Genomic DNA, 23615 nt, shown 5'->3' on the forward strand with positions numbered 1-23615 from the left:
TATCTGAAACTTCAGCTGCCCTAACCTCTCCAGCAATCCTTTGTCTTTGGTATCTCAGCCACAACTGGTTCTATATTTTCTCCTGTATATGGGTTTCATAGTTTTTCATTTTGTTTCTTTCCTCTCTCCCTCAGATCGTGGGTCATAGAGGCAGACAGTGTTTCTCCCTCCTTCCCGTGACATGAGTGGGGACGTCATAATTACTGCTGCCTGACCAGCAGGAAGTAAGTAGACATTCAAGACACTTGACCTTCAGGGTCAGATAAGTTGCCAAGGGTCACCATTTATTAAAATTCAGTTATCACTTAAGATGAACAAGAATCACTTAGTGCCAGGAATACAATCTGTATATTTAGTGCAACTCTTTGTGGATTATAATAAGGAAAACACAGCCTAGTACAAATCGATGACGCATCTCAGAGAGCCGACTTTGGCATCCAGGCCTCCCCGGTCGTGGTAGCTCCTTTAGTCCCCTGGCCTCAGCAAGTACTGCCACCCCTGGTAGTTGGGCATCTCGCAGAGGACCCACCAGCCCTCCAGCATGTGGAGTGAGTGGAGCTCATTGAGCTGGAAGTGGTCAGGCATGCAGGAGCAGTCCTCTGTGAGCTCGGACACCAGGCCTCCGTAGCCATGTCTCTCATACAGCTTTATCCTGTGAGAGCTAGTCTGTTGTGACAATAAACCAAAGATGAAAAATAAGTTGTAGGCATCCTTGGTGTCAGTAAAAGTGACTCAATCAGCCTGCAGCTTCATGAAGCAGGGTTTTCAAACCATCCTGTCATATATGTATCCTTTCCTTACATGGTTGTTCTAACAAATTAGGGAGAGTATTAAAATAAAACTGACCTGACCAGGGGTCTATCCTGCGGAAGAAACAAGAATTGAAATAAAGTCAATAAAAGGGATTCCTTTCTAAAACAAAAACAACTGTCACAACTGTATTTAGTTGAGTCTGCAGAGAGGATTTTAACTCCCTTTACCATTATGACTGTGTATCACTGAATCCTATCAAGCTTGGTTTTTGTTTTTTTGGTTTTTTTGTATTTTTTTTTAATTGGAGTATAATTGCTTTACAACGTTGTGTTAGTTTCTGCTGTAGAAAAAAGTGAATCAACTATATGTATACATATATCCCCTCCCTCCTGAGCCTCTCTCCCGCTGCCATCCCACCCCTCTAGGTCATCACAGAGCACTGAGCTGAGCTCCTCAAGCTTGTTTTTAAATATTTTTATTTTGGAATTTATTTATTTTTGGCTGTGTTGGGTCTTCGTTGCTGTGCGAGGGCTTTCTCTAGTTGCGGTGAGCAGGGGCACCTCTAGGCACGTGGGCTTCAGTAGTTGTGGCACGTGGGCTCAGTAGTTGTGGCTCAAGGGCTCTAGAGCGCAGGCTCAGTAGTTGTGGCGCATGGGTTTAATGGCACTGCAGCATGTGGGATCTTCCCGGACCAGGGCTAGAACCTGTGTCCCCTGCATTGGCAGGCAGATTCTCAACCACTGTGCCACCAGGGAAGCCCCTCAAGCTTGTTTTTAAGTCACTTTTGCACTCATCATTTACAACAATTCATATTTACTCTGAGTCCACATGTCCAACATTTTGCCAAGTCACTTGTAAGTTGAGTTTCTTGCCTCAAAGAAATTTCTATCTTATTTGTACCTCTTTTTGCATCTGCAAATTTCTGCAGCCAAATTTTGGCTTCACTTCTTGAATCTGCTTGTCATGACACATAATTTGGTGTGATCAGAATGTAGAAATACAAATTCCACATGATTAAAAAACATTAAGCAGCATTTTGGTGAGGACCATGTCCCATGAAATCCTAATTAATGATCTTTTTCTGACCCTTGTAAAAAACTAGTTGATAATGACTGCTGAATACAAGGAGCCACCTGCAAGTGAAACATATTGTTCTAGTTTCTAGATCCGTAGGTCATAAAGAGGGTATTGAAAATAATCTCCAATACAGTCAGAATACATTATACTTATGTTGTTCTCCCATAGTCTGTCAGTGTTCATTAAGAAATAATGATCTAGATAGATTTTTTTCTTTACTGAACAAGGTAGTTTTTATTTAGAAATTAGGGATCAGCTAGATACTTCCAAATTCAACTTTAGAAGCTATATTGTTGTGATTTCTTGTGCCTAAAAACAGGCTGCCCATTTTTAATGCTTTATTGAAATGAGTTTTTTTTTTTTTTTTTTTTTTTTTTTTTTGCGGTATGCGGGCCTCTCACTGTTGTGGCCTCTCCCATTGCGGAGCACAGGCTCGGGACGCGCAGGTTCAGCAGCCATGGCTCACGGGCCCAGCCGCTCGGCGGCATGTGGGATTTTCCCGGACCGGGGCACGAAGCCGTGTCCCCTGCATTGGCAGGCGGACTCTCAACCACTGCGCCACCAGGGAAGCCCTATTGAAATGAGTTTTAATGTTTCCATATGAGAGCATAGTAAAGGCAATCAATTTTTTGTTAAATGCTTGAGACTTGGGCTTTGCTATTTCACCGTGAACACTAGTCCTGAGCTGAAACAAACTGACTTTTATAAACAGGAATTTATGGCCATGGATCAGCAATGCTTTCACATGAGTTGTGTTGAACTAAGACTCACGTAAGGAACTGTGTGTCAGGGGCGGACAGAGTCGTTGAGGCCCATCCACTGCTGGTAGTCGGGGTAGTCGCCGCGCCGCAGGAAGTACTGGTGGCCCTGATAGTTGGGGCGCTCATAGAGCATCCAGCAGCCGCTGTCCACCCGGATGGAGTTGCAGCGGCTGAAGTAGGGCTGCAGGGTGGGGCAGTCGCTGCTGCACTCCTAGCGGCGGCCCTGGAAGCCCCGGTCCTCGTAGAAGGTGATCTGCAGATGGAAAGCAAGGTGACAGCAGGGAGTCAGCTGGGAGGTGCATCCCCCGCACCCCACAGTAGACACCCAGCAGGCACGCTGTGACGTATGTTTATGTAGGGAAAAAAGATTATGACAGTGTATGTATAAGCCCAAATGTCAATCATGGTTATCAATGAATGGCAAGATTATAGGTCTTAATTTTATGTTTTTATTTCTCCTTTTTGTTGTTTTCAATTGCTTTAATTTGTTGTTATATAAATATATATTACTTTCATGAGTTGAAAAAATAAAATCAATTTGTAAATGTATAACTTTGAGTTACTGGTGAAAAGCAGCAAATTTTGTAAATAGCCACATTTTGTCTTGAGATTAAACACTTCTCCTTGGGCTAAAAAGCAAGAGGCCTCCCAAGACTCTCTGAGACGCTCCAGGAGTAGGAAAATATACAGAATCCTCCCATTCCCCTCTCCCCTCAACCCAGCTTCTAGGGATGCTTTTTGTTTTCAAAACTAGCATCATGTGGACCTAGAGTCTGTCACACGGAGTGAAGTAAGTCGGAAAGAGAAAAACAAATACCGTATGCTAGCACATATATATGGAATCTAAAACAAAGAAAAAGAAAAGAAAAAAATCGTTCTGAAGAACCTAGGGGCAGGACAGGAATAAAGACGCAGACATAGAGAATGGACTTGAGGCCACGGTGTGGGGGGGGAAGGGTAAACTGGGACAAAGTGAGAGAGAGGCATGGACATATATACACTACCAAATGTAAAACAGATAGCTAGTGGGAAGCAGCCACATAGCACAGGGAGATCAGCTCGGTGCTTTGTGACCACCTAGAGGGGTGGGGTAGGGAGGGTGGGAGGGAGACACAAGAGGGAGGGGATATGGGGATATATGTATATGTATAGCTGATTCACTCGTTATACAGCAGAAACTAACACACCATTGTAAAGCAATTATGCTTCAATAAAGATGTTAAAAAAAAAAAAACTAGCATCGTGATTTTCCTGAGTTTTCCCTCCCTGAAGCAACACTGTTTCATAGGACCCAGGTGACTGCTTGAAAGCTTTTCCCATTGCTGCCAACCTATTCATTTAGAAGCGCTCTTCAGATATTCAGGGGTAGAGGATGACCCCAATCCCCAACTCTTTTGTCATCCCGTGTGTATGTAGAAAGATGAAATCAAACACCTTCATGGTTCATGACCCATGGAGGGACATCCACCTACAGCTGGCAATATGTCCGCAATGCATTTGTAAAAGTCCTCAGGCAGCATGTAAAGAAAATGTGCAGATGCTAAGAGGAGAGAAACTAATAGCCACAAAGAAAAAGTGTTCCCCTGCAAGTAGCAGAGCTAGACAAAAGAAAACTGGGCAGAGTCCTATGAAGTTAGACAGTATACCCAGGGACCAGAGGATATACCTAATGTGGCAGGTGTACTGTAAACTTCAGTTACAGCTGTAATTGAACCAGTGTGGGAAAGGCTGCATTGGTCTCCCCAGCTACAAAACCACATCAGAATACACCACCATTTTCAGCAAAAGTCAACAAATCACACACCAGTTTTGGCACATGTTAAAGAAAACTGTTCTGCAGAAAGGTGACACATCAAAACCATAAGGTGGTATAATTTATACTTACATTCATTTGGTCAAATTTTTACTACATGTATTTATAAGCTCAACTATGTGCCAAATCAGAATTTTGGAAATATGTTGAAAGACCAGATCATTTTCATTTCCTAGTATTCCTTATATTCTCCTGAAAGAAAGCCGGGACCTGTTTTTCTTTTAAGGCTTTATTGAAATGAGTTTAAATATTTCCATGTGAGAACATAGTAAGGGCAATCGATGACAGGTTAATTTAATTTGGATTGAAACTTTGGAAAATTGCCTCCTACTCCACCATTCTGAAATGTTCGGTGCTAAACATTTGTAAAATGTCCTACAAAGCGAGTCTGCTCTGACACAGAAATAGTATATATTCTCCAAATCCTCCAACCAACAATCTTCTAGTCATAATGAAGCAGCATAAGATACATACTTGTTTTTTTAACCACAATATGGCCAAACAATGTGATTCTAAGAAAGCTCAACACCCGAAATAACACTTCAATGCACTTTGTATCAAAAGCTAATTGCAAAGAAAAATATGCCAGCAAGAGTTGCAATTTTAAGATGATGCAGAGACTTTTCTTCTCCCAGAGACTTTATTACGAACTCCCATGGTGCAATTCCAAGTTTCTAAGTGACCTGTAGAATAAAAAGATAATTTTCGTATCAAGCACATCAATTTAACATGGACACAGATATTAGCTTTCAATCTATAGGGAGTTAAGGTCAAATATCAGATACCAAATTACTGACAGAGATGAATTAAAATAAAAGTGGGTGCAAAAGAATTTCCATGGAATTTTTCTCAGACATTTGGAAATTGAGTTATATTTCTCAATTAAATACAATATATGATCCCACACAGGGAAAAATATATAAAAAAGGACAGTATTGGTCAATTGACAAAATTGATACCTATATGGTAAAGTATCAATGTTAAATTTTCTGAAGTTGATAACCATCCTGTAGTTATTTAAGAGAGTGACTTTATTCTTAGGAAATACACTCTGAAGTATATAGGGGTAGAGTGATATGGTGTATATAACTTCAGATGGCTTAGAAAAAGTTTTATATACTCAGTATAAAATATATACTGAGGGGCTTCCCTGGTGCACAGTGGTTGAGAGTCGGCCTGCCGATGCAGGGAACATGGGTTCGTGCCCCGGTCCGGGAAGATCCCACATGCCGCGGAGCAGCTGGGCCCGTGAGCCATGGCCGCTAAGCCTGCACGTCCGGAGCCTGTGCTCCGCAATGGGAGAGGCCACAACAGTGAGAGGCCCGCGTACCGCAAAATAAATAAATAAATAAATAAAATAAAATATATACTGAGAGAAAGAGAAACAAAGAGAGAAGAGAATAAAAGAGTGGGACAAAGACAGAGAGAGAAAAATGGTAAAGATAATGAAGCAAAATATTATGGTGACAATTAGCAAATGTATATGAGAGCTCTTTGTACTATTTTTGCAACTTTTTTCTAAGCTTGAAATTATTTCCAAATTAAAAAAAATAATAAAAATAATACTTCTTTTCACTAACCATGACCAAAGCAAATCATTTCTTTGCCCCTCAGCAGTTGGGTATTGTGCCTGCACCATACTATTTTGAATTTCTTATATATTGCTTTGAATTTAAACTTACATTGCCCTCTTTCCATTTCTGATAGAGAAGTGTTAGTCTCCAACTATGAAAATGGAATCATTGATTTCTCTCTGCAATTCTAATAGTTTTTACCTCACATAGTTGGATGTTCTGTTGTTCGATGCGCACATGTTAAGGATTGTTATGTCTTCTTGGAGAATTGACCCCTTTATCATTATGTAATGCCCTTCTTTATCCCTAATAACTTTCCTTGCTTCTAAGTCAGCTTTGTCTGAAATTAATATAGCTACTTTTCTTTTTTTTAATTAGTTCTAGCGTGATTTATTGTTCTCCATCCATTTACTTTTTTTTTTTTTTTGCTGTGTTGTGCAGCTTGCAGGATCTTAGTTCCCTGACCAGGGATTGAACCCAGGCCACCTCAGTCAAAGCACCAAATCCTAACCTCTGGACTGCCAGGGAATTCCCTACATCCATTTACTTTTAATCTATATATGTCTTTATGTTAAGAGGGTGCCTTATAGGCACCATATAATTGGGTCTTGATTTTTGATCCACTCTGACAATTTCTGTCTTTTTTTTCTTCTTCATAATTGTATTATGAAAATTTTCATACAGAAATGTTGAAAGAATTGTACAATGAAGATACATATGCCCACCACCTGGATTCTGCAGTTAAGAGTTTGCTACATTTATGTATAACTGAATCTCTTTGCTGTACACCTAAAACTAACACAACATTGTAAATCAGCTGTACTTCAATTAAAAAAAAAGTTTGCCATATTTGCTATATTTTCTTTAACATACATCTTTAACACATCTGCAGTGATGGGAATGCTCTGTGCTGTCCAGATACAGTAGTCTGTGGCTACTGAGTTCTGTCTTTTAATTGGTGCATTTAGACCTTTGATGATCAAAATGATTATTGATATAGTTGAATTAATATCTATCTTATTTGTTAATGTTTTCTATTTGTTGCCCTTGTTCTTTGTTCTTATTTGTCTTTCACTCTTTTTCTGCCTTTCCAAGGATATGGCATTGCTCATACCCATTTTGACTAATAAATGAGCTACTAATACCAATACAGTACAAAAGAAATCTTGAAAACTGTTTTCTAGAATACCTGGATTTTTAAAAAATAATTTCCCTTTTTCCCTTATTGAAGAAATTCAGTGACTGGAATCGAAATTTCTGAATAAGGCATTGATATCTTGCAGTTAAAAAAAATGTTCATCAAAAAAAAAAAAAATGTTCATCAGCTAAAAGACATGATACAGTATCCATAAGCCACAAAAGAAAAGACTAAGAAGCTTAAACATATAAATGAAAAATTTCTTCAAACAATAAACTGTGAAAGTGTATTTTTCATACATTTAATAAACTAATTTATTTATTTGTTATTTCTAACAAACTAGATAGATGTGCGTGTATGTATATGTACATGTATGGCAAATATTTGAATTGAAAATTATTAATAGTTGTTATTTCTGAGGAGTAGGACAAGGATATGGGAAAGTGAGGATTCTTTTACTTTTCATTATCTATATTTTGTACTTTTGAAATTTTTACTGTAAGCATGTATTACTATTATAGTTGAAAAACTACTTTACAACCCGATCAAAAAATGGGCGGAAGAACTAAATAGACATTTCTCCAAAGAAGACATACAGATGGCCAAGAGGCACATGAAAAGCTGCTCAACATCACTAATTATTAGAGAAATGCAAATCAAAACTACAACGAGGTATCACCTCACACCGGTCAGAATGGCCATCATCAAAAAATCTACAAACAATAAATGCTGGAGAGGGTGCAAAGAAAAGGGAACCCTCTTGCACTGTTGATAGGAATGTAAATTGATACAGCCACTATGGAGAACAGTATGGAGGTTCCTTAAAGAAACTAAAAATAGAATTACCAAATAACCCAGCAATCCCACTACTGGGCATATACCTGGAGAAAACCATAATTCAAAAAGACACATGCACCCCAATGTTCATTGCAGCACTATTTACAATAGGTCATGGAAGCAACCTAAGTGTCCGTAGATTGATGAATGGATAAAGAAGATGTGGTACATATATACAATGGCATATTACTCAGCCATAAAAAGGAATGAAATTGGGTCATTTGTAGAGATGTGGATGGACCTAGAGACTGTCGTACAGAGTGAAGTAAGTCAGAAAGAGAAAGACAAATACCATATATTAACGCATATATGTGGAATCTAGAAAAATGGTACAGATGAACCGGTTTGCAAGGCAGAAATAGAGACACAGACATAGAGAACAAACGTATGGACACCAAGTGGGGAAAGGAGGTATGGGATGAATTGGGAGATTGGGATTGACATATACATACTAATATGTATATAATAGTTAATGAGAACCTGCTGTGTAGCGCAGGGAACTCTCTTTAGTGCTCTTTGGTGACCTAAATGGGAAGGAAATCCAAAAAAAGAGGGAATATATGTATACATATGGCTGATTCACTTTGCTGTACAATAGGAACTAACACAACATTGTAAAGCAACTATACCCCAATAAAAATTTTTAAAAAAGAAAAAAACTACTTTATTAAGTACATTACCCAAGAGTTGGAAGAGATACCTAAAGGACACAAATAATAAAGCATGAAAAACCCTCACGAATGTGGTTTCTGCTGTTTGATTGTCAAGAAGGGGCCTTATGAGAGGGATTCATGTCAGGATCTGATCCTACTGCAAAATGGGCACTTATTCTTTTGACGCTCCTGGGCTTACAAGCATCGATTAGCCTATAGAAATCGTTGGTCCCTAAAATGAGCCTCTCAGGCAGTATGGGTAGGGCACAGTGGTTTGAAAGCACTCACCTAAGGACCATTCACTTACTGCCAATTCACTAATCAGTAATAATTACTGAATATTACTGCCTGCAAAGCACTTTATACACATGTAGGAAATAATAAGGAAATAAAAGATCTGCTTCCATCAAGAAGCCAACAGTCTTCAACGGTTATGGAAAAAAACATACAAGGAATGAAACTATACGTTCAAAATAACATACCAATGAGTAATCTTGAGAGCCAGATTTTCATTACATAGGTGCATAGATGAGCCTCAGGGGGCTATGAACCCCTGTCTCAGAGATCTATTTTTTCATGATTAAGTTTAAGGTGTAGATTATCAGTGTATGTGTGTATGTGTGTGGATGTACGTGTATGTTATTTCTGGAATTATTACTGTTTTTTGATTTTCTGTTGTCTGTTTTACTTTCTAAAGCTTGCTATCCCCAAACCGACATCTTAAAAATTAACATCATCTTACTCAAAAGGATCTTAAGTAACAAAGATATAGTTCTAGAAAAGCTATACCTTCGAATCTCATTATAACAAAGACCTTTAAAAGAAAACTCAATATCATAAATATTTCCTAATAGCATGATTTTTGTTACTAGAATAACACGTATTAAAGCCCTGATGTGACTAAAGATTTCAGGCAGTTCTTAAAGCATTTGCTATGATAAGGTTACATTTCTAATCAGTCAATAGTTTGCCTCAGAAAATCTTAATAAACCCTGAGCCCTGTGTGACCCAGTCTATTCAGAGATTCACATTTTAAAAATGCATAGTATAGCAACCGAACTACATAAAAAAGAATTTCAGTTTTCACTTGTGTTTCCTGAAGCAAACCCAATTCATAACCCAGTGGTTCTGTTTTCAAAATTCCCCTTTCCCTTTCCTATCTTACAACCCTTCAGCTGACCCAGAGTCTCTCATTCAACAAAACCCTAAAACATCCCAGCCAGCCAGTCTGTACCACTTTTCTGATTCTTTCCCTGCTCAGCTTTGGTCTCTCTGACTTTTAAAATTTCCTTTTCACTTTGCACATTGCAATTGAGAACGCAGAGCTGGAACGGCAAAGAACCCTCCTTTCTTTCTCCTTACTTTCCAGCCCTGTCCATCTCTGACCATTCTCTGAATTCTGAAGCATAAACGTCAAAGGAATTAGATGGGCAGGGCAGAAGCAGCAGAGATGCAAAGCAGGCAAAGATAAAATTTTCATTAGTGAGAAAGGGACCGAGAATAGGAACATTTGACACAGATATTAATACAAATCCTCTCCTCAACACACTTATTTGAATCAACAGAATAATAGCTGATTAACTGTGGATAGTATTTCTCAAATGCTATAAAGATAATAATGGTCAATATTTATTTAGAATTTACTCTGTTCTCATCTCTCTTTTTTTTTTTTTTGCTGTATACGGGCCTCTCACTGTTGTGGCCTCTCCCGTTGCAGAGCACAGGCTCCCGACGCACAGGCTCCCGACGCACAGGCTCCCGACGCACAGGCTCTGCGGCCATGGCTCACGGACCCAGCCGCTCCGCGGCATGTGGGATCTTCCCGGAGCGGGACACGAACCCGTGTCCCCTGCATCGGCAGGCAGACTCTCAACCACTGCGCCACCAGGGAAGCCCTCTTTTTTTTGTTGTTCTAATCTCTTAACATGCATAATATCAGTTAATCATTTCAACGACCTTAAGAGATAAGTACCATTATTCTTCCCATTTTGCAGAGGAGGAGAGGTTAAGCAACTTGCCCAAAGTCATACAGCTGGCATCTTATACAGCGGGCTTTAGTTTCAAACCCAGAGTATCTAACTCCCAAAGGCTAGACTTTTAGCCACAATATAAGTAAAGTACTCCCCAAACACCTGGTATCAGTTTGGTTCAGTTTGCATTTTTAGACCTACTTTGTTCTTTGGCTGTGTGTCCAAAGATAAATTATTTTATGGTTTCCATTCTGTGACATCTGCTTCCTTTGTAGAGCTGCTGGTGGCATTTTGATTCGTTGCTCCCCTTCTTAACTTGACACCTAGAGACACATGTAGTCATCATGTCTATATAAAAAACATTTTTAAAAATGAGTCCACCTCAGTTTTACATCCTTCCCTTCTAGGGTGCTTTGCTTCCATCACCAAAATTTCTGAGAAATGACTTCCCTGATTTCAATGATGGAGGGAAATCAAGTCATAAATGCTCCTGATTCTTTTAAATTCCACCAGACAGAAAGATGTTACCATAACAACTTTGACCTTACTTTTTAAGTACATCTCCTAGTTTTACTTAAATTTTTCTAAGCAATGGAAGTAAACAGGCTTACTCTGTTTGCGGGCATATTCTGCTGCTTTGGGTGCCGTTAACATGGCAAAAGGGTGCAAGGAGAGATGGAAGGGTGGAGCTCTGGGAACCTGAAAAAAAAAAAACAGTTCTACTTTTAAAAGCTGCACCCACTTCGTGCTGTCCACAGCTGCTGGTTATAACACTTATTTCAGGGCTCGGCCTGTTTCCCCAACCCGCCGTCCTGACACGTTACTAGCAGTTGAGGACCATGTTTCATGGGTCATGCACTTTCCCACGCTGCCTTTTGTTACCGTTCTTTGCCTAGAATGTTCTTTCACACAATGATGCTCTTCACATGGTTTCCTTTACCTGGAATAGCTTTTTCCTCCTCTTCTGCCTAGAGGCTCCTACTTTTCCTTTAAGATGTGGCTCAGACATCACCTTTTCTGAGAAACTGACCCCGATGTCTCCCCACCTCCCAATCCCATCCTAAGGCCAAATTATTGACTCACTCCTCTGTGAACTCAAAACACGCCGTCACATAGAACACCCCCAGTGTGCTATAGTTATAACCCGCTGTCTGCTGCATTGCACCGGAAACTTCCTCAAGGTTAGGACTGTCTGTCCTTCAACCTTTCATTCATTCAACAAGTTTCCAGTGAGCACTACTGTGGGTCAGGCCCTGTTTTAGGAGCTGTGGTTGGTAAGACAAGGTTCCTGCCTTTCCAGGGCTGAGTGAGGAGAAAAAAACCAATAAACTATTAGGCAATCAGGGTACCCACACACTGTGACAAGTTTAATCAACTAAACCAGAGAACGTGCTAGCAAGTTACTGGGCAACCGCCACCTCACACAGAAAGGACAGAAAATTTGGATTAAACAATAAATGAAGTCATACTGTCTTTATAGACAGGACAGCTTATAGCCACCTCAGCAGGGTACGTCTAGATTTGACCTCAGCCTTTTATTCAAATGGCAAACATGTTTACTGAGAGTTTGTGTCATATCCAGCATTGTAAAGAATTAAACATAAGCATGAATGATGGCTTCTGACCTCAAGAAGTACGTAATCTATTCAGAAAGATGACCCTAAAACACAGAAAGTAATTACAAGGAGGCTTTGTATCTGTGTGGAGCAAGGGTGGCTATGATAACAGCCCTGCAGCGTGATACATGCCACGTGTAAGAAAGAGAACCAGCTCGTATGGCATCCCTGATGCATTTTCTACCCTTAGAAGACTCAAGACAGGCTTTTGCAGGGAATTCCCTGGTGGTCCAGTGGTTAGGACTTGGCACTTTCACTGCTGTGGCCTGGGTTCCAGGGAACTAAGATCCCGCAAGCCGCGTGGCATGGCCAAAAAAAAAAGACAGGCTTTTCCCTGTCCACTGGAGAAGAGAGAACCCGAGGATTTTAAAGTCACTTCCAGCTCACATATTCTATGACTCCTGATAATCTGATGATTCATGCAAGCAATTAATATAGCTTCCTGCGTGTTTTACAAGAAAAATTATTTTTCAAGTAGGATGACATTGAAATCCTAAAGCTGGAGTTAGTCATGTGCTCTTTTTTTACTTCAAAGTTACTTACTGAGATCTTCTGTGTACCACACAGCTAGCAAGTGACAGAGCTGGGACTAGACACCAGTCTGTTGGCCTCTGAAGAGCTTGCTTTGGATGTAAGTCTGGATAGAGTGAAATGATGGATGGTCAGACACTAGGGTGTGGAAAGAAGAGATTCTGATGTTCTCTAGTTACCTGCCTTGGTCTTTTTCCTCTCTCTGTTACACCAGTTTTCACTCTCTCTGCACCCCTTTCCTTTTCCCCTCTTTCTGTGTCAAAGGGAGCTGAAGAATATTTTTATTGTTTGCTTTATTTGTTGAAGGAAGATTTATGCTCCTTTTACTTCACTTATGCTCCTTTTACCCTCACTTGTGTGAAGTTCTTAGTTAAATTTTTTTTCCCTATGGGTCCATGTTCTTCCAGCAGAAAAATGGCTCCCTGTCAGCCAAAACCAGCTCCCTTATCGGGAGTAGAACGCGAAGCTTAACAGAATTGAACAATTCTGAGGCCAGGAGGCCTTTCTGTCACTAGGTGGCAGCAAATAGTCCTGAAGAAAGCCATCAAGCCCACACACAGTACCCATGTGGTACCGAAGTGGCCAATTCCAGAGGCCAGAAATTCTACATAATCTGATTAGTATTCAACAGCGCTTTAAGCTCTTGAGTGGGAAGGATTTTAGCTGTTGCTTAGGAGACGTTTTATCCGAAGGAATCAAAAGTGATTCATATACATGAAGCAGTTAGAGAGGAACCTTTGTCGATAACTTTTTTTGTTTTTGAACAACCACACCTCCTAGTTAAAACCATTTTTTTGAAGTTATGTTAAATCCCAAAGGACTGTTTTAAAATAACTCTTACAATTTAATCTTTGAAATGCTCCATTTCCATTAAGAGGTCCTGCTAATTCTTTAAGATGTGGAGGGGGTGCCTGAGTAGAGCCGACGTGTAGCCACAAGAGAAAGGCCTGAGCTGGCATCCTTGAGTCAGTGAGGAGTTTGTGAGGTCCACAGGGGTAGATGATCCTCAGATGCTTATGTCTGTATCTCACATCATCTCATACCCTTTGTGAGAATTTGTTATCTAAAATAGGCAAGGTTTATAATGTATTAATAATACAATGGATGCTTGATGAGCTATTTAATTTTTGAATATTTAGAGAAGTGGTTCTTAAGTAGCTGTGATTTTGCCTCTTAGTGGACATTTGGCAACGTTGAAAGACATTTTTAGTTGTCACATCACGGGGCAGGAGTGCGAAGCTATTGGCATCTAATGGGTAGAGGCCAGGGATGCTGCTAAACATCCCACAATGCACTGGACAGCCCCGACTCCACCCCCTACACACACAACAAAGAATTATCTGACCCAAAATGTTGAGAAGCCCTGATTTAGAGGAATGTAGAGGAAATCAGATACACCCCCTTCCCCCTGGGTACCAGAATCTTAACCATAGCTATTATTTTGAGGTTACTGTGTGCCAACCACTAAGGGCTTTACTGATACAACTCACCTCATTTCCCACAGAAACTCATCTTCTGGTCCCTGTTTTTACAAATGAAATCAAGGCTGATAGAGCTTAGAAGACTTGCCCAGGATTAATCTGCTGATAGCTGGTAGAGCTGGGGTTCGAACCCAGGCTACCTGGCTCTAGGATTCTCATACTTAACCCTTACACAAATGGCCTTTCAAGTACAGGACACTCATATTCTGTAACAATAAACAAACTCAGGTCTTTGAAGGAAAGCCCCTGAAACCCAGTCCCCCTAAAACCGAGATCCTCTGCTGAGTTATGATTAACCTCTCTATCCAAAACATTCTTCCGTTTCTTGTCCAACACCTGTTCCCCTCAAGACTGAGGAGTATCAAAGAAAAGGGGGGACTGAAACCGAGCAGGACCCTGTGGAGCCCTCCTGGACACCAAAGCCTTTCCATGTCCCCCATCTTTTGTTTGTAGAAAAAAAGCATCAGACATTCCCTGAGTTCCAAAGGGCAGATTCAAACAGTTACCAATTAGAGGAGTGACTGAACGCAGAGAGAGAGCAGTAGTGCAGAGATGGGGGCTGGTCCTGGTTCCTCTTCAGGGGACGTGCATGGCAATCTGATACGTATCTCTGAGTTCTTCTATGGGAACTAAGGCTCCCACCCAGATGGAGGAGGTCACTTCAGGCTGAGCACAAGCACACGGACCCCAAACTGGTTGGAACCAGAAGGCTGATGATTGAGATTCCCAGAACACCACCCAGTTACCTCATCACCAACCAATCAGAGGAGGGTTACATACTCTGCAGCCCTCCCCCCAAATTTTGCCTATAGAAACGTCTTCCCTGAAACCCATCAGGGAGTTCGGGTCTTTTGAGCCTAAGCTGCCCCGTTCTCTTTGCTCAGCCCTGCAATAAACTTTGCTCTGCTCCAAACTTAGATATTTCGGTCATTTGGTCTCACTGTGCATCAGGCATGTGAACTTCAGTTCGAGAACACCCCCTCTCTGAGGGTACGATTTATTTCCCTGCAGAACTGGTCATTATGTAGTCTACCTGTACATCTGGACTTTTTGTTATTGGTAACTGATTGTGAAGACAGAGACTGTGAAGAACAGAGAAGGTGCTGAATAAAGGCTCTTTAATGAATGAATGAAAGGCCGGATGGATGGATAGAGACTGGCCAGCCCTCTCTAAACAGTGTGGCTTCCTGTTCTGGCCCCTTTAATGAACCTGGCTCATCTGAGCTACTCTGACACCCATGTTTGCAAACCTTCTTGATGGATAACCCAGCTAAGACTGGAGGGGTTCACAGTGCCATTCCCTCCAGGATGTGGTTTTCTGTATTTGCTCTCTGGCCACTTGAGCTGAGACCAACCAACCAGAGGTGCCTACGGCCTGCTCTAGACCTCTTCCAGGCACAGAAGATGAAGGGGGAGAAAACACAATGTCTGAAGCAGAGGAGCTTGGGCTCAGATATTTATATGTATGTGTTGGCGGGGAGGGTTTGAGGAAAGGGGAGAAGAGGGCAGCCTGGAAGGGAGAAAGCTGCAGAAAAAATGAACAGGAATGAAGCAGCATGGTTTGCTTGTCTCTGTAAGAACACAGAAGAGCTGGGATTTCTTTAAAAGCCAAGAACAGCTTGGGTCTCTGAGGAGCACTGAGTCTGGTGTGGCTTATACCTCAGCCAAGGTAGAATGTCAGCTCCGAGATATGAGATCCATGAGAAAGTCATCTTTTCTGACTCACCCACCCTTGTATCCCTGCACCTACAACTATATTGAATGAATGAGTGAGTGAATGAATGAATGAATGGATAGAGTTGAAACCAGAGTGATCAGAGAGGAGGTGCTGATTTCCTCTGTAATCAAGGGAACTTGAATCTCAGGACCAGGCCAGCTTACATACGGATTAAGGTGAGAGGGCCATTGGATTCAGTTACAACACTTCTGAGGAAATGCTCGACTCCTAAGCTGGCCCTGGTGGACTTTTTACTTTATAGGATCCCACTGTCTGCAGTATGGTCTGCAGGTAAGAGAACAAAGGATGCAGGCATTCCTGTGGCTGTAGCCCTGCCCCTGACCTCGCTTCCCTTCCAAATCCTGGTGGGGGGCATTGAAAGTAGCTGTGTGAGTAGAAGTCCTCATGTGAGGGTGTGGGTTCTCCCTGCTTCCCTCCCTGACTCCCTCCCACTACACATCCCTGCCAACCCCACCCCATCTGCCCTTTCTTCTTCCCTTTTCTAGAAGTATCTAAAGGGATCGGTAGTTCACCTCTAAATAGAAGCCCATATGTTAAATGTTTACTAAAGGTTCATACATTCATAAACAGCAAAACCTGAACTGACTGTAAAGATCATTCAGAATACTCCGTTTCTGTTTTTGTTTTTTTAAGATTAGTATATGGAAGCCCAAAGAGGGAAAGGGACCCAGTCAGAACTCACCCTGGGTCTCTGGACTCCCAGATCGTTAGTGCTTCTATTAGACTGACTTCCAAGTAGTCTTGTGGGCAGGAGAAATGTGGCAGCAGTAAACTAGATAATTTCTCATGAGAATGAATGTTGTAGATCTTGTTCTAGTGCTATAAGTTATAGTACATCATACAAGAGGAGCGCTTGGACTTACCAGATCCACATTATGAAAGGTGTAAGTGAGAAATTCTGTTAATCAGAGACAGAGGCAGAATCTAGACTCTAAGCCTGGTGATCTATTGGCTGCCTCTATTTGGCCTTCCATAAAATGCATTTGGTATTATGAATATAGTCCTCTACCTAAGGAAAGCATCTTACATTTATTACCCAAGTAAGATATGGCTACATCTAGTTTTATCCATCATGATATAAAACTGTTATTTCATGCCTGGAAATGCAACATTATGAATTCATAAAATAAAGAAATTCTCTCTAAAAATCCCTTATATTGATAGTCTCAGGTCGTGCCTACCTTGGTAGCACCAGAATTGGTAGAAGAATCAGCCCCATAAATTTTAAAGACTTCCTCAATTGGGATGCTGTTCTGTTAAACAACAACAGCAATAACAAAAATGTATTATCATACCATGGCTTTTCTTTTATTATAAAACAAAGCTATTATAGCTCCCATATATCCAGTACCATGCCTGGAGACCGTGGGCACCAAATAAATGTCTTCTAAACAAATGGATAAATCAGAGTATCCTAATACCAATTATCCATGTGTTATTTTTTCCCCTTAAATAAATGTTTTCACAGTACAATATAGAAGTCAGTCTTTTTATTAATCTTTAAAAATAAAAATTTAATATTAGTAAATTCTGCATATTTAGAAACATTGGTTGAAAAAGTAAAAAATATTCATTAATATGAAAATGCACATTGTAGATACAAAATCTCCATGTATGCAAATAATGTTCTTTTCCTTACCATTAAGATTCCAGCATAAGACGATAAAATCATTGCTTCTCGTTCTCTATGGTTTGGATATATGGGTCTACCCCGAAATGGCATTTTCCTAAGGGGGAATATGAATAAATAAGAATGGAGGGTTTATTCTTGTTTTGTTTGACACCTGCTAAGGTTGTGACAATAATCATAAGTAATAAGTAATTACCAATAGCTGTGTGCTATGCTATTCACAAAATTGATATGATTAATCCAACATCAGTAAAGTGTACACTTTGAATTTTGAGTCTTCCAACAGTGTGACGAATTTGCCCTCATCTATCCACATTTCTGCAGCTATCAAATCCTGGCGGACTGGCCACTATGGTGGAAAATTGTGGTTTCACCAGCCTATATCCTTTCCCCTTCTTGTGGCAGTTTGCTTGGGGGTAACTGCCTTAACCTCCTGTAAGTCTGTAAGCTTCCAGGGAAGCTGATGACACCCCTAGATTCCAAGGATGGAAAACACACTGTGGCCTAAATTAGCTAGCACCCCCAGATAAGTCAGAGCAAACAGAGCCATTGAGACACAATTCTGTGATTTTTAAAAAGTCCATTCTCCCCTGGCCTGAATGTCGTGATAAAGTGCGCTGAAACTAGGAATAGCGTCCATCCAGAGGAAGTAGCCAAGAGGTAGAGCCTGATGACCTGGTTTGAGTTTTGAATTAAGCCATGCCTAATGAGGACCTAGCCGTGGACTTTCCAGATACAGAGGCAATAAATCTCTCCTCCCTCTCTCCTTTTTAAAATTTATTTATTTTTTTGCTTAAGTCCGTTTAAACCGGATTTTCTTATTACAACTAAATACTGATACAACCATTCAGCACCAGGTGTGTGTTCTAAAGTCACAGAGCAGAAAAAACAGCTGGCCTCCAGAACAAGCGATTCAATCCTGGCCTCATTAGTTTCATGTTCTTCCTAACTGAGTGGGTCTGCTCGGCACACATGGGAGGAGATGCCAATAATCCCGGCAAGGATACAAACTGTGGTGATTCAAGCCACTCAGCTCAGGTGCACATCTGGTGAAATGCTTAAGAAGTTGTGTTTAATAGTTCTTAGGAAACTATTAGGAAACAATAGGAAACTATTGCAGCCTTACCCACAGAACTGATCTTTTTTTAAAAAAAAAAGTCAAGGCACGTACACAATAAAGCACAGTTTTAGTTCTAAGGCAGAACGTTCTATGCAAGAAAGATGTGCATCTGACAGAAACCAGCTCACAGAGATGCAAAATATGTAAGCAAGTATATGACTTCCTCGAATCGACAACTGTGAGGGTTTCTTCAGGTCTCTAGTTGGAGGGGGATACGTACCCCATAGTATTTTCAAATCTGAGTGCCTTGTGGTGAACTTCCTCTGTCATTACTCACAGTTAAAAAAAAAAAGAAAAAGAAAAAAAACTATTCAACTTACACTTTCTCCCACTCCAGCCAAGTGAAGTCTTCTGAGTGATCCAGCCACTGCAGAGCAACATTGATGGCCAAGTCATAGTGTGCCTGGAAGCAGGAAGCACAGACAGCAAAGGAATGGGCTGAGACATTGGCCGAAGCACGTGCTAGGCACAATGACAATGGCATTGCTAAGCCTATTCTACTCGTTTGTCATGTCCACAAAGGTGAGGATCACCAGCTGTGTCCAGTAACCTGATGCTCAGGCAGAAATAACTAGTGTTCTTCAGGCATTACATTCACCTCACAGTAGAGCAGTGTGTGTGTGTGTGTGTGTGTGTGTGTGTGTGTGTGCACGCGTGCATGAGCCAGAAATGAAAAGATAGATTCATGGAATACTAAACTAGGAATCAGGGAATCTGGGTTCAAATCTAGGTATTGCCAACAACTCATGGTACCATATCCTTGGGTGAGCAATTGCTGTTCTCTGGGCCACAGTTTCCTTGAATTTTAAAATAGGAAAAGGGGAAGATAGAGGAAGAGGGACACAGAGAACAATTTCTAATTCTGTGGAACATCAGAACTGAGTGCCCAGGGTCGCAGGGGAGGTGGTGTGTCCATCTGAGGAGTTAGGGGAATCCCGGGAGGCTTCAGAGAGGAAGGTGTCAGTGGAGCTGGGGCTTGGGGCATGAGGAGAATGTCTACAGGTGGAGAAGGACCTCCCAGGAGGAGGGTTCAGCGGAAGCAGAGAACTGGAGGTAGACCAAGTGACTTTCTAAGAGTCTTATATGCGGTAAAAAGCTGAGGACCAATTCCATGTTCATTCCTATCCTCCCCACTACCTTTTCCTGATAATTTCTAAGCGTCTTTGCCATTTGTCTATCAAAACATTCCTTTTCTCCTCCCCACCCCCAGCCCCAGTAAAAGGAAGGTCAGTTTTATTTCTGTGTTTGTAGATGGGTTCTAAGGTTCTATGTAACTCTAACATTGTGTAAACAATGTAATTATTTCTTTCAGGGGCTGAACCAAAGTGAAAAGGAAGGAAGGAAGGGAGCGAGGGAGGAAGGGAGGGAGGGAGGGAGGGAGGAAGGAAGGAGAGAAAGCAAGAAAGAAAGAAAGAAAGAAAAAAAAAAAGAAGGAAGGAATGAACGAAGGAAGGAAGGAAGGGAGGAAAGAAGGAAGGAAGGAAAGAAAGGAGGAAAGGAAGAAGGAAGGTAGGAAGGAAGGACCGTGCTCACTTGTTGAAGCCTAATACAAAGATTGATGCCTGGACCAGCAGCACTGACATCACCTGTTTGTTCATTAGAAATGCAAATTTCCAGCCCCACCCCTGAACCCCTTAATCAAAACCGTCTTGTAATAAGACCTCATTAAAGTTTGAGAAGCACTTATCTAATTAATTTAATTTCTCCACTTAATACGTGCACAGAGAAGTAGTTTAGAACACCAAGCCTTAACTGCTCACTCAGCTCCAGAGAAATCAGACAGGGAAGGGGAAGGGGCAGGGAGAGACAGGTGATTTCTTCTTCCTCATTAGTGCGAGAATAGTAAATGGGTAGCATAAAAAAGCTGAGGGTTTACTAATCTCTTTTGGATTAGATCTTTACATAGCTTCCTTAATTTATGTGACGTGAACTTTGATTACATAGTATGAATCTGAGTTTCAACATGTATAATATAATAAAAAAGGATTTTAGGATTATTCAATTATTTGGTTTTCTCCATAAATGGTAAAAAATTATATTTGAGAACTACATGACAGTTAATCTCGTCAACAAGCTTTTAACCTCATGTCTGTCCCATTTAATCTTGTACTCATTTTGCTTTTAAATCTTTTCTCTCCTAATAGTAAATAAAGAGCCAAAGTCTCATGACTTTAATTTTCTCGTTCTTCTTGCTTTCAGTTTAATGAGTTGAAGAGACCACATGGAGAATCCTAGGTTGAGAAGATGAGGAAGAGGACATTCTGGGGGGGATCAAGATTAGCCTTGCTTGTGATAGATATTAGATCCCCGTTCTGTCCCCATAATACACGTATGACACAGATGTGACTCGTGGCAGCATGCCTTTCTTTACCATATCATCTAGAAAGGTGAGTTGCCTTCTTCCTTTTGGGTCAAATTCATTTTCCCGAAGTCTGATGCCAATATAATCTCCCCTTAAAAGCAAGAGAGCAGGATTGAACCAGAGGGAAAGACATGGGAGCATGGTCTGCAGAAGAACATTCCTTCCCCATCCCTCCCTCCTCCACCAAATACAAGCGAAGTCACCGATGGCTCTGGTAGCTGAGTTAATATTCATTTTGATTTAAACAGCCATTCTGCTACCTTGCAAGTTTAAAGTGTCAAACCATCATGAACAAATCACATTTATTGTAAAATTAAACTCACAGAGAACCGAATTTCTAAGAAAGCAGGGAGTATGATAAATCCCCAAAGGCAGAACAGATATTACAAAACCGAAAGGATTGAGACCCACTGTTTAAAATAAAGATTCCCTTGCTGCCCTTGCTAGATTCAGGCAGGATGTCCAAAGTCGATAACTTCCAGATATATGATATTCCATACAGATGTGTTCTTTTGCCTGAAGGCTTTTTGCCCATTAGAATGCAAATACCGTTAGGAGGAGTTATGTGTAAAAACATATTAGTGATTCCACTTTAGTGTATCCTTATCGGATCCTTTCCTAACAGACTTTTAATAAGGGGAAGGTAGAATAAGGGCCCTGGGAGGTGAATAGAAAGGAGTACTACTCTGGGAAAGTCAAGAAGAGGGAATGGATATAGGAAAAAGGACTCTGGGGTCTCCAATGTCGATCTCACAATGTTACATAAGGACAGTTCTGTTTGTCAAGGTCTTTACCAAACACTTTGGGCAAGTTCCTATGCTGGGGATAAATTTGCTTTGGGGTTCTAAGAGCCCTTCTTCTGAGTCATTAAGCTATTCTAGATTGATAAAAATTCTTGAAATTTTGCTTTGTAATTCCAAGACACTTTATTTAAAGTAGCCTAAATAGATTCTTTGGGTAAAATTAAACTATATATACATAAAAAATTATATTTATATCAGTTTTGAAATTCCAGTTCTTTGGATGAGATATGTAGAGGAACTGGCATTCCTAATCATGGCTTGTTCTTTATTATGTTGACCTCCAAACACATACATGTAAACATGTGTGAATTCATAGTTTATTGCAGCATTTCTTTTTTTTTTTTTTTTTTTGCGGTTCGTGGGCCTCTCACTGTTGTGGCCTCTCCCGTTGTGGAGCACAGGCTCCGGATGCGCAGGCTCAGCGGCCATGGCTCACGGGCCCAGCCGCTCCGCGGCATGTGGGATCCTCCCGGACCAGGGCACGAACCCGTGTCCCCTGCATCGGCAGGCGGACTCTCAACCACTGTGCCACCAGGGAAGCCCCTATTGCAGCATTTCTTAAAGAACTTGTTAAAAGATAATTACCTTAGTAGGCAGAGAAAGGACATTTAATGGAGACTATGATAAGATCTCTAATAAAAGGGTATTATTGTTGTGCCTATAATCATGAAATAGAACATAATAACCTTTTTCTCCTCTTTTTATATGGTCTGTGATTTTCACCAACCTCTTAACAAAGTACCAAGTCAAAGAAAAGCTACCACAGGAGGAAAAAAATTTCCATGGGAAAACTTAATGTTTTCTTTATGTGTTTAAAACAAAGTCCGGAGGGCAGAAAATGGAGATAAATTATTTAATCAATAAGCCTGACAACAGAAGAAGCAGAGTCTGCAATTGAAATGCGGGGCCCTTGGGTACATTTTTCCAGAAATGTCTCCTATCTTTTACCAGTCAGGCCCTTTCAAAGGCATACCCTGCCCAGCATAGGCAGGGACTGTGTGCTCAGATCTTAGACTCTAGAATGGGGATGCCTCGGATGTGCACGCTGCTGGCAGACACATCCTCCCGAGAGGTTCAGCATCCTGCTTTGCACCACATGTGAGGCCTCTTGGGCAGGAGACAGAGGCCAGATCATCCGGCTTTCTCCTATAGCCCAGGAGCAGATTCTTCCTTAGGTTTTTACCCCACTGCCAATATCCAGACCATCTATGACATAAATCCCACCAAATGCTCAGTGCAGTAAATGTAAGTTATTCTCAATCAGACTTACAGGAGTTTTCTCATTTCCTTCTTTAGTAGCCTTCTTTCCATGATTAAAGGCTTATCCAGCTGAGCAGGTATCTGCAGCTACACTGCACCTGTTTTCCTTTGGAAAGACCCAGCCTCTCTGAACCTAGAAGCTACAGCAGCAAATCAGAGAGAATTTGAGTTAGGGATGCTATCACTCCTAATACCAGTCATGGAGTCCTAGGCTCTGGAAGGGATCCGAGAGTGTGCAGGCCTCTTATCCAGCAGGTTCCAGGTCAGAAAGCTGTCTGGAGGCCAGCACACTGTACCTTGAGTTGATCTGACACCTCTTATTCCTTCCACACTTTTCCAATATTCATCATTTGCTTATTCTTGCCATAACCTTGCAAGTGTCAGTAAAACAGACACAGCTCATGTCATCGTGGATGAGACTAGCTAGACAGAAAAATCCAAGCAAAGATGGCTTGTGATCTGATTATGTTTGAGTTCTGTGTGCATTCAACATAGTGA

The 23615-nt window shown here is 41.0% G+C and overlaps 1 protein-coding gene and 1 pseudogene across 1 annotated transcript; both read right to left on the reverse strand.

The window, feature by feature from the left end:
- Positions 1-393: 393 nt before the first annotated feature.
- Positions 394-3911, reverse strand: LOC136125479 (gamma-crystallin A-like; annotated as a pseudogene).
- A 6902-nt stretch (positions 3912-10813) lies between these two features.
- C7H2orf80 (chromosome 7 C2orf80 homolog) lies at positions 10814-23168 on the reverse strand. The gene is made up of 7 exons (XM_065881153.1): positions 23128-23168; positions 21064-21145; positions 19013-19095; positions 17582-17669; positions 17124-17195; positions 11188-11275; positions 10814-10899 (listed from the first exon to the last, which is right to left on the reverse strand). The coding sequence occupies exons 1-7, from the start codon at positions 23166-23168 to the stop codon at positions 10814-10816; spliced, it is 540 nt and encodes a 179-aa protein (XP_065737225.1).
- Between the last annotated feature and the right edge of the window lie 447 nt (positions 23169-23615).

Source organism: Phocoena phocoena, chromosome 7 (assembly GCF_963924675.1).
Source record: "Phocoena phocoena chromosome 7, mPhoPho1.1, whole genome shotgun sequence".
Lineage (NCBI taxonomy): Eukaryota > Metazoa > Chordata > Mammalia > Artiodactyla > Phocoenidae > Phocoena > Phocoena phocoena.

Coding starts and splice junctions, on each gene's coding strand:
- C7H2orf80 (XM_065881153.1), bottom strand. CDS start 23,168: ATGGAAAGAAGGCTACTAAAGAAGGAAATGAGAAAACTCCT. Junction 19,096..21,063: donor TCACCTTTCTAGATGATATG/GTAAAGAAAGGC, acceptor TCCTGCTTCCAG/GCACACTATGACTTGGCCAT. Junction 10,900..11,187: donor AGAATATGCCCGCAAACAGA/GTAAGCCTGTTT, acceptor ATGTGTCTCTAG/GTGTCAAGTTAAGAAGGGGA.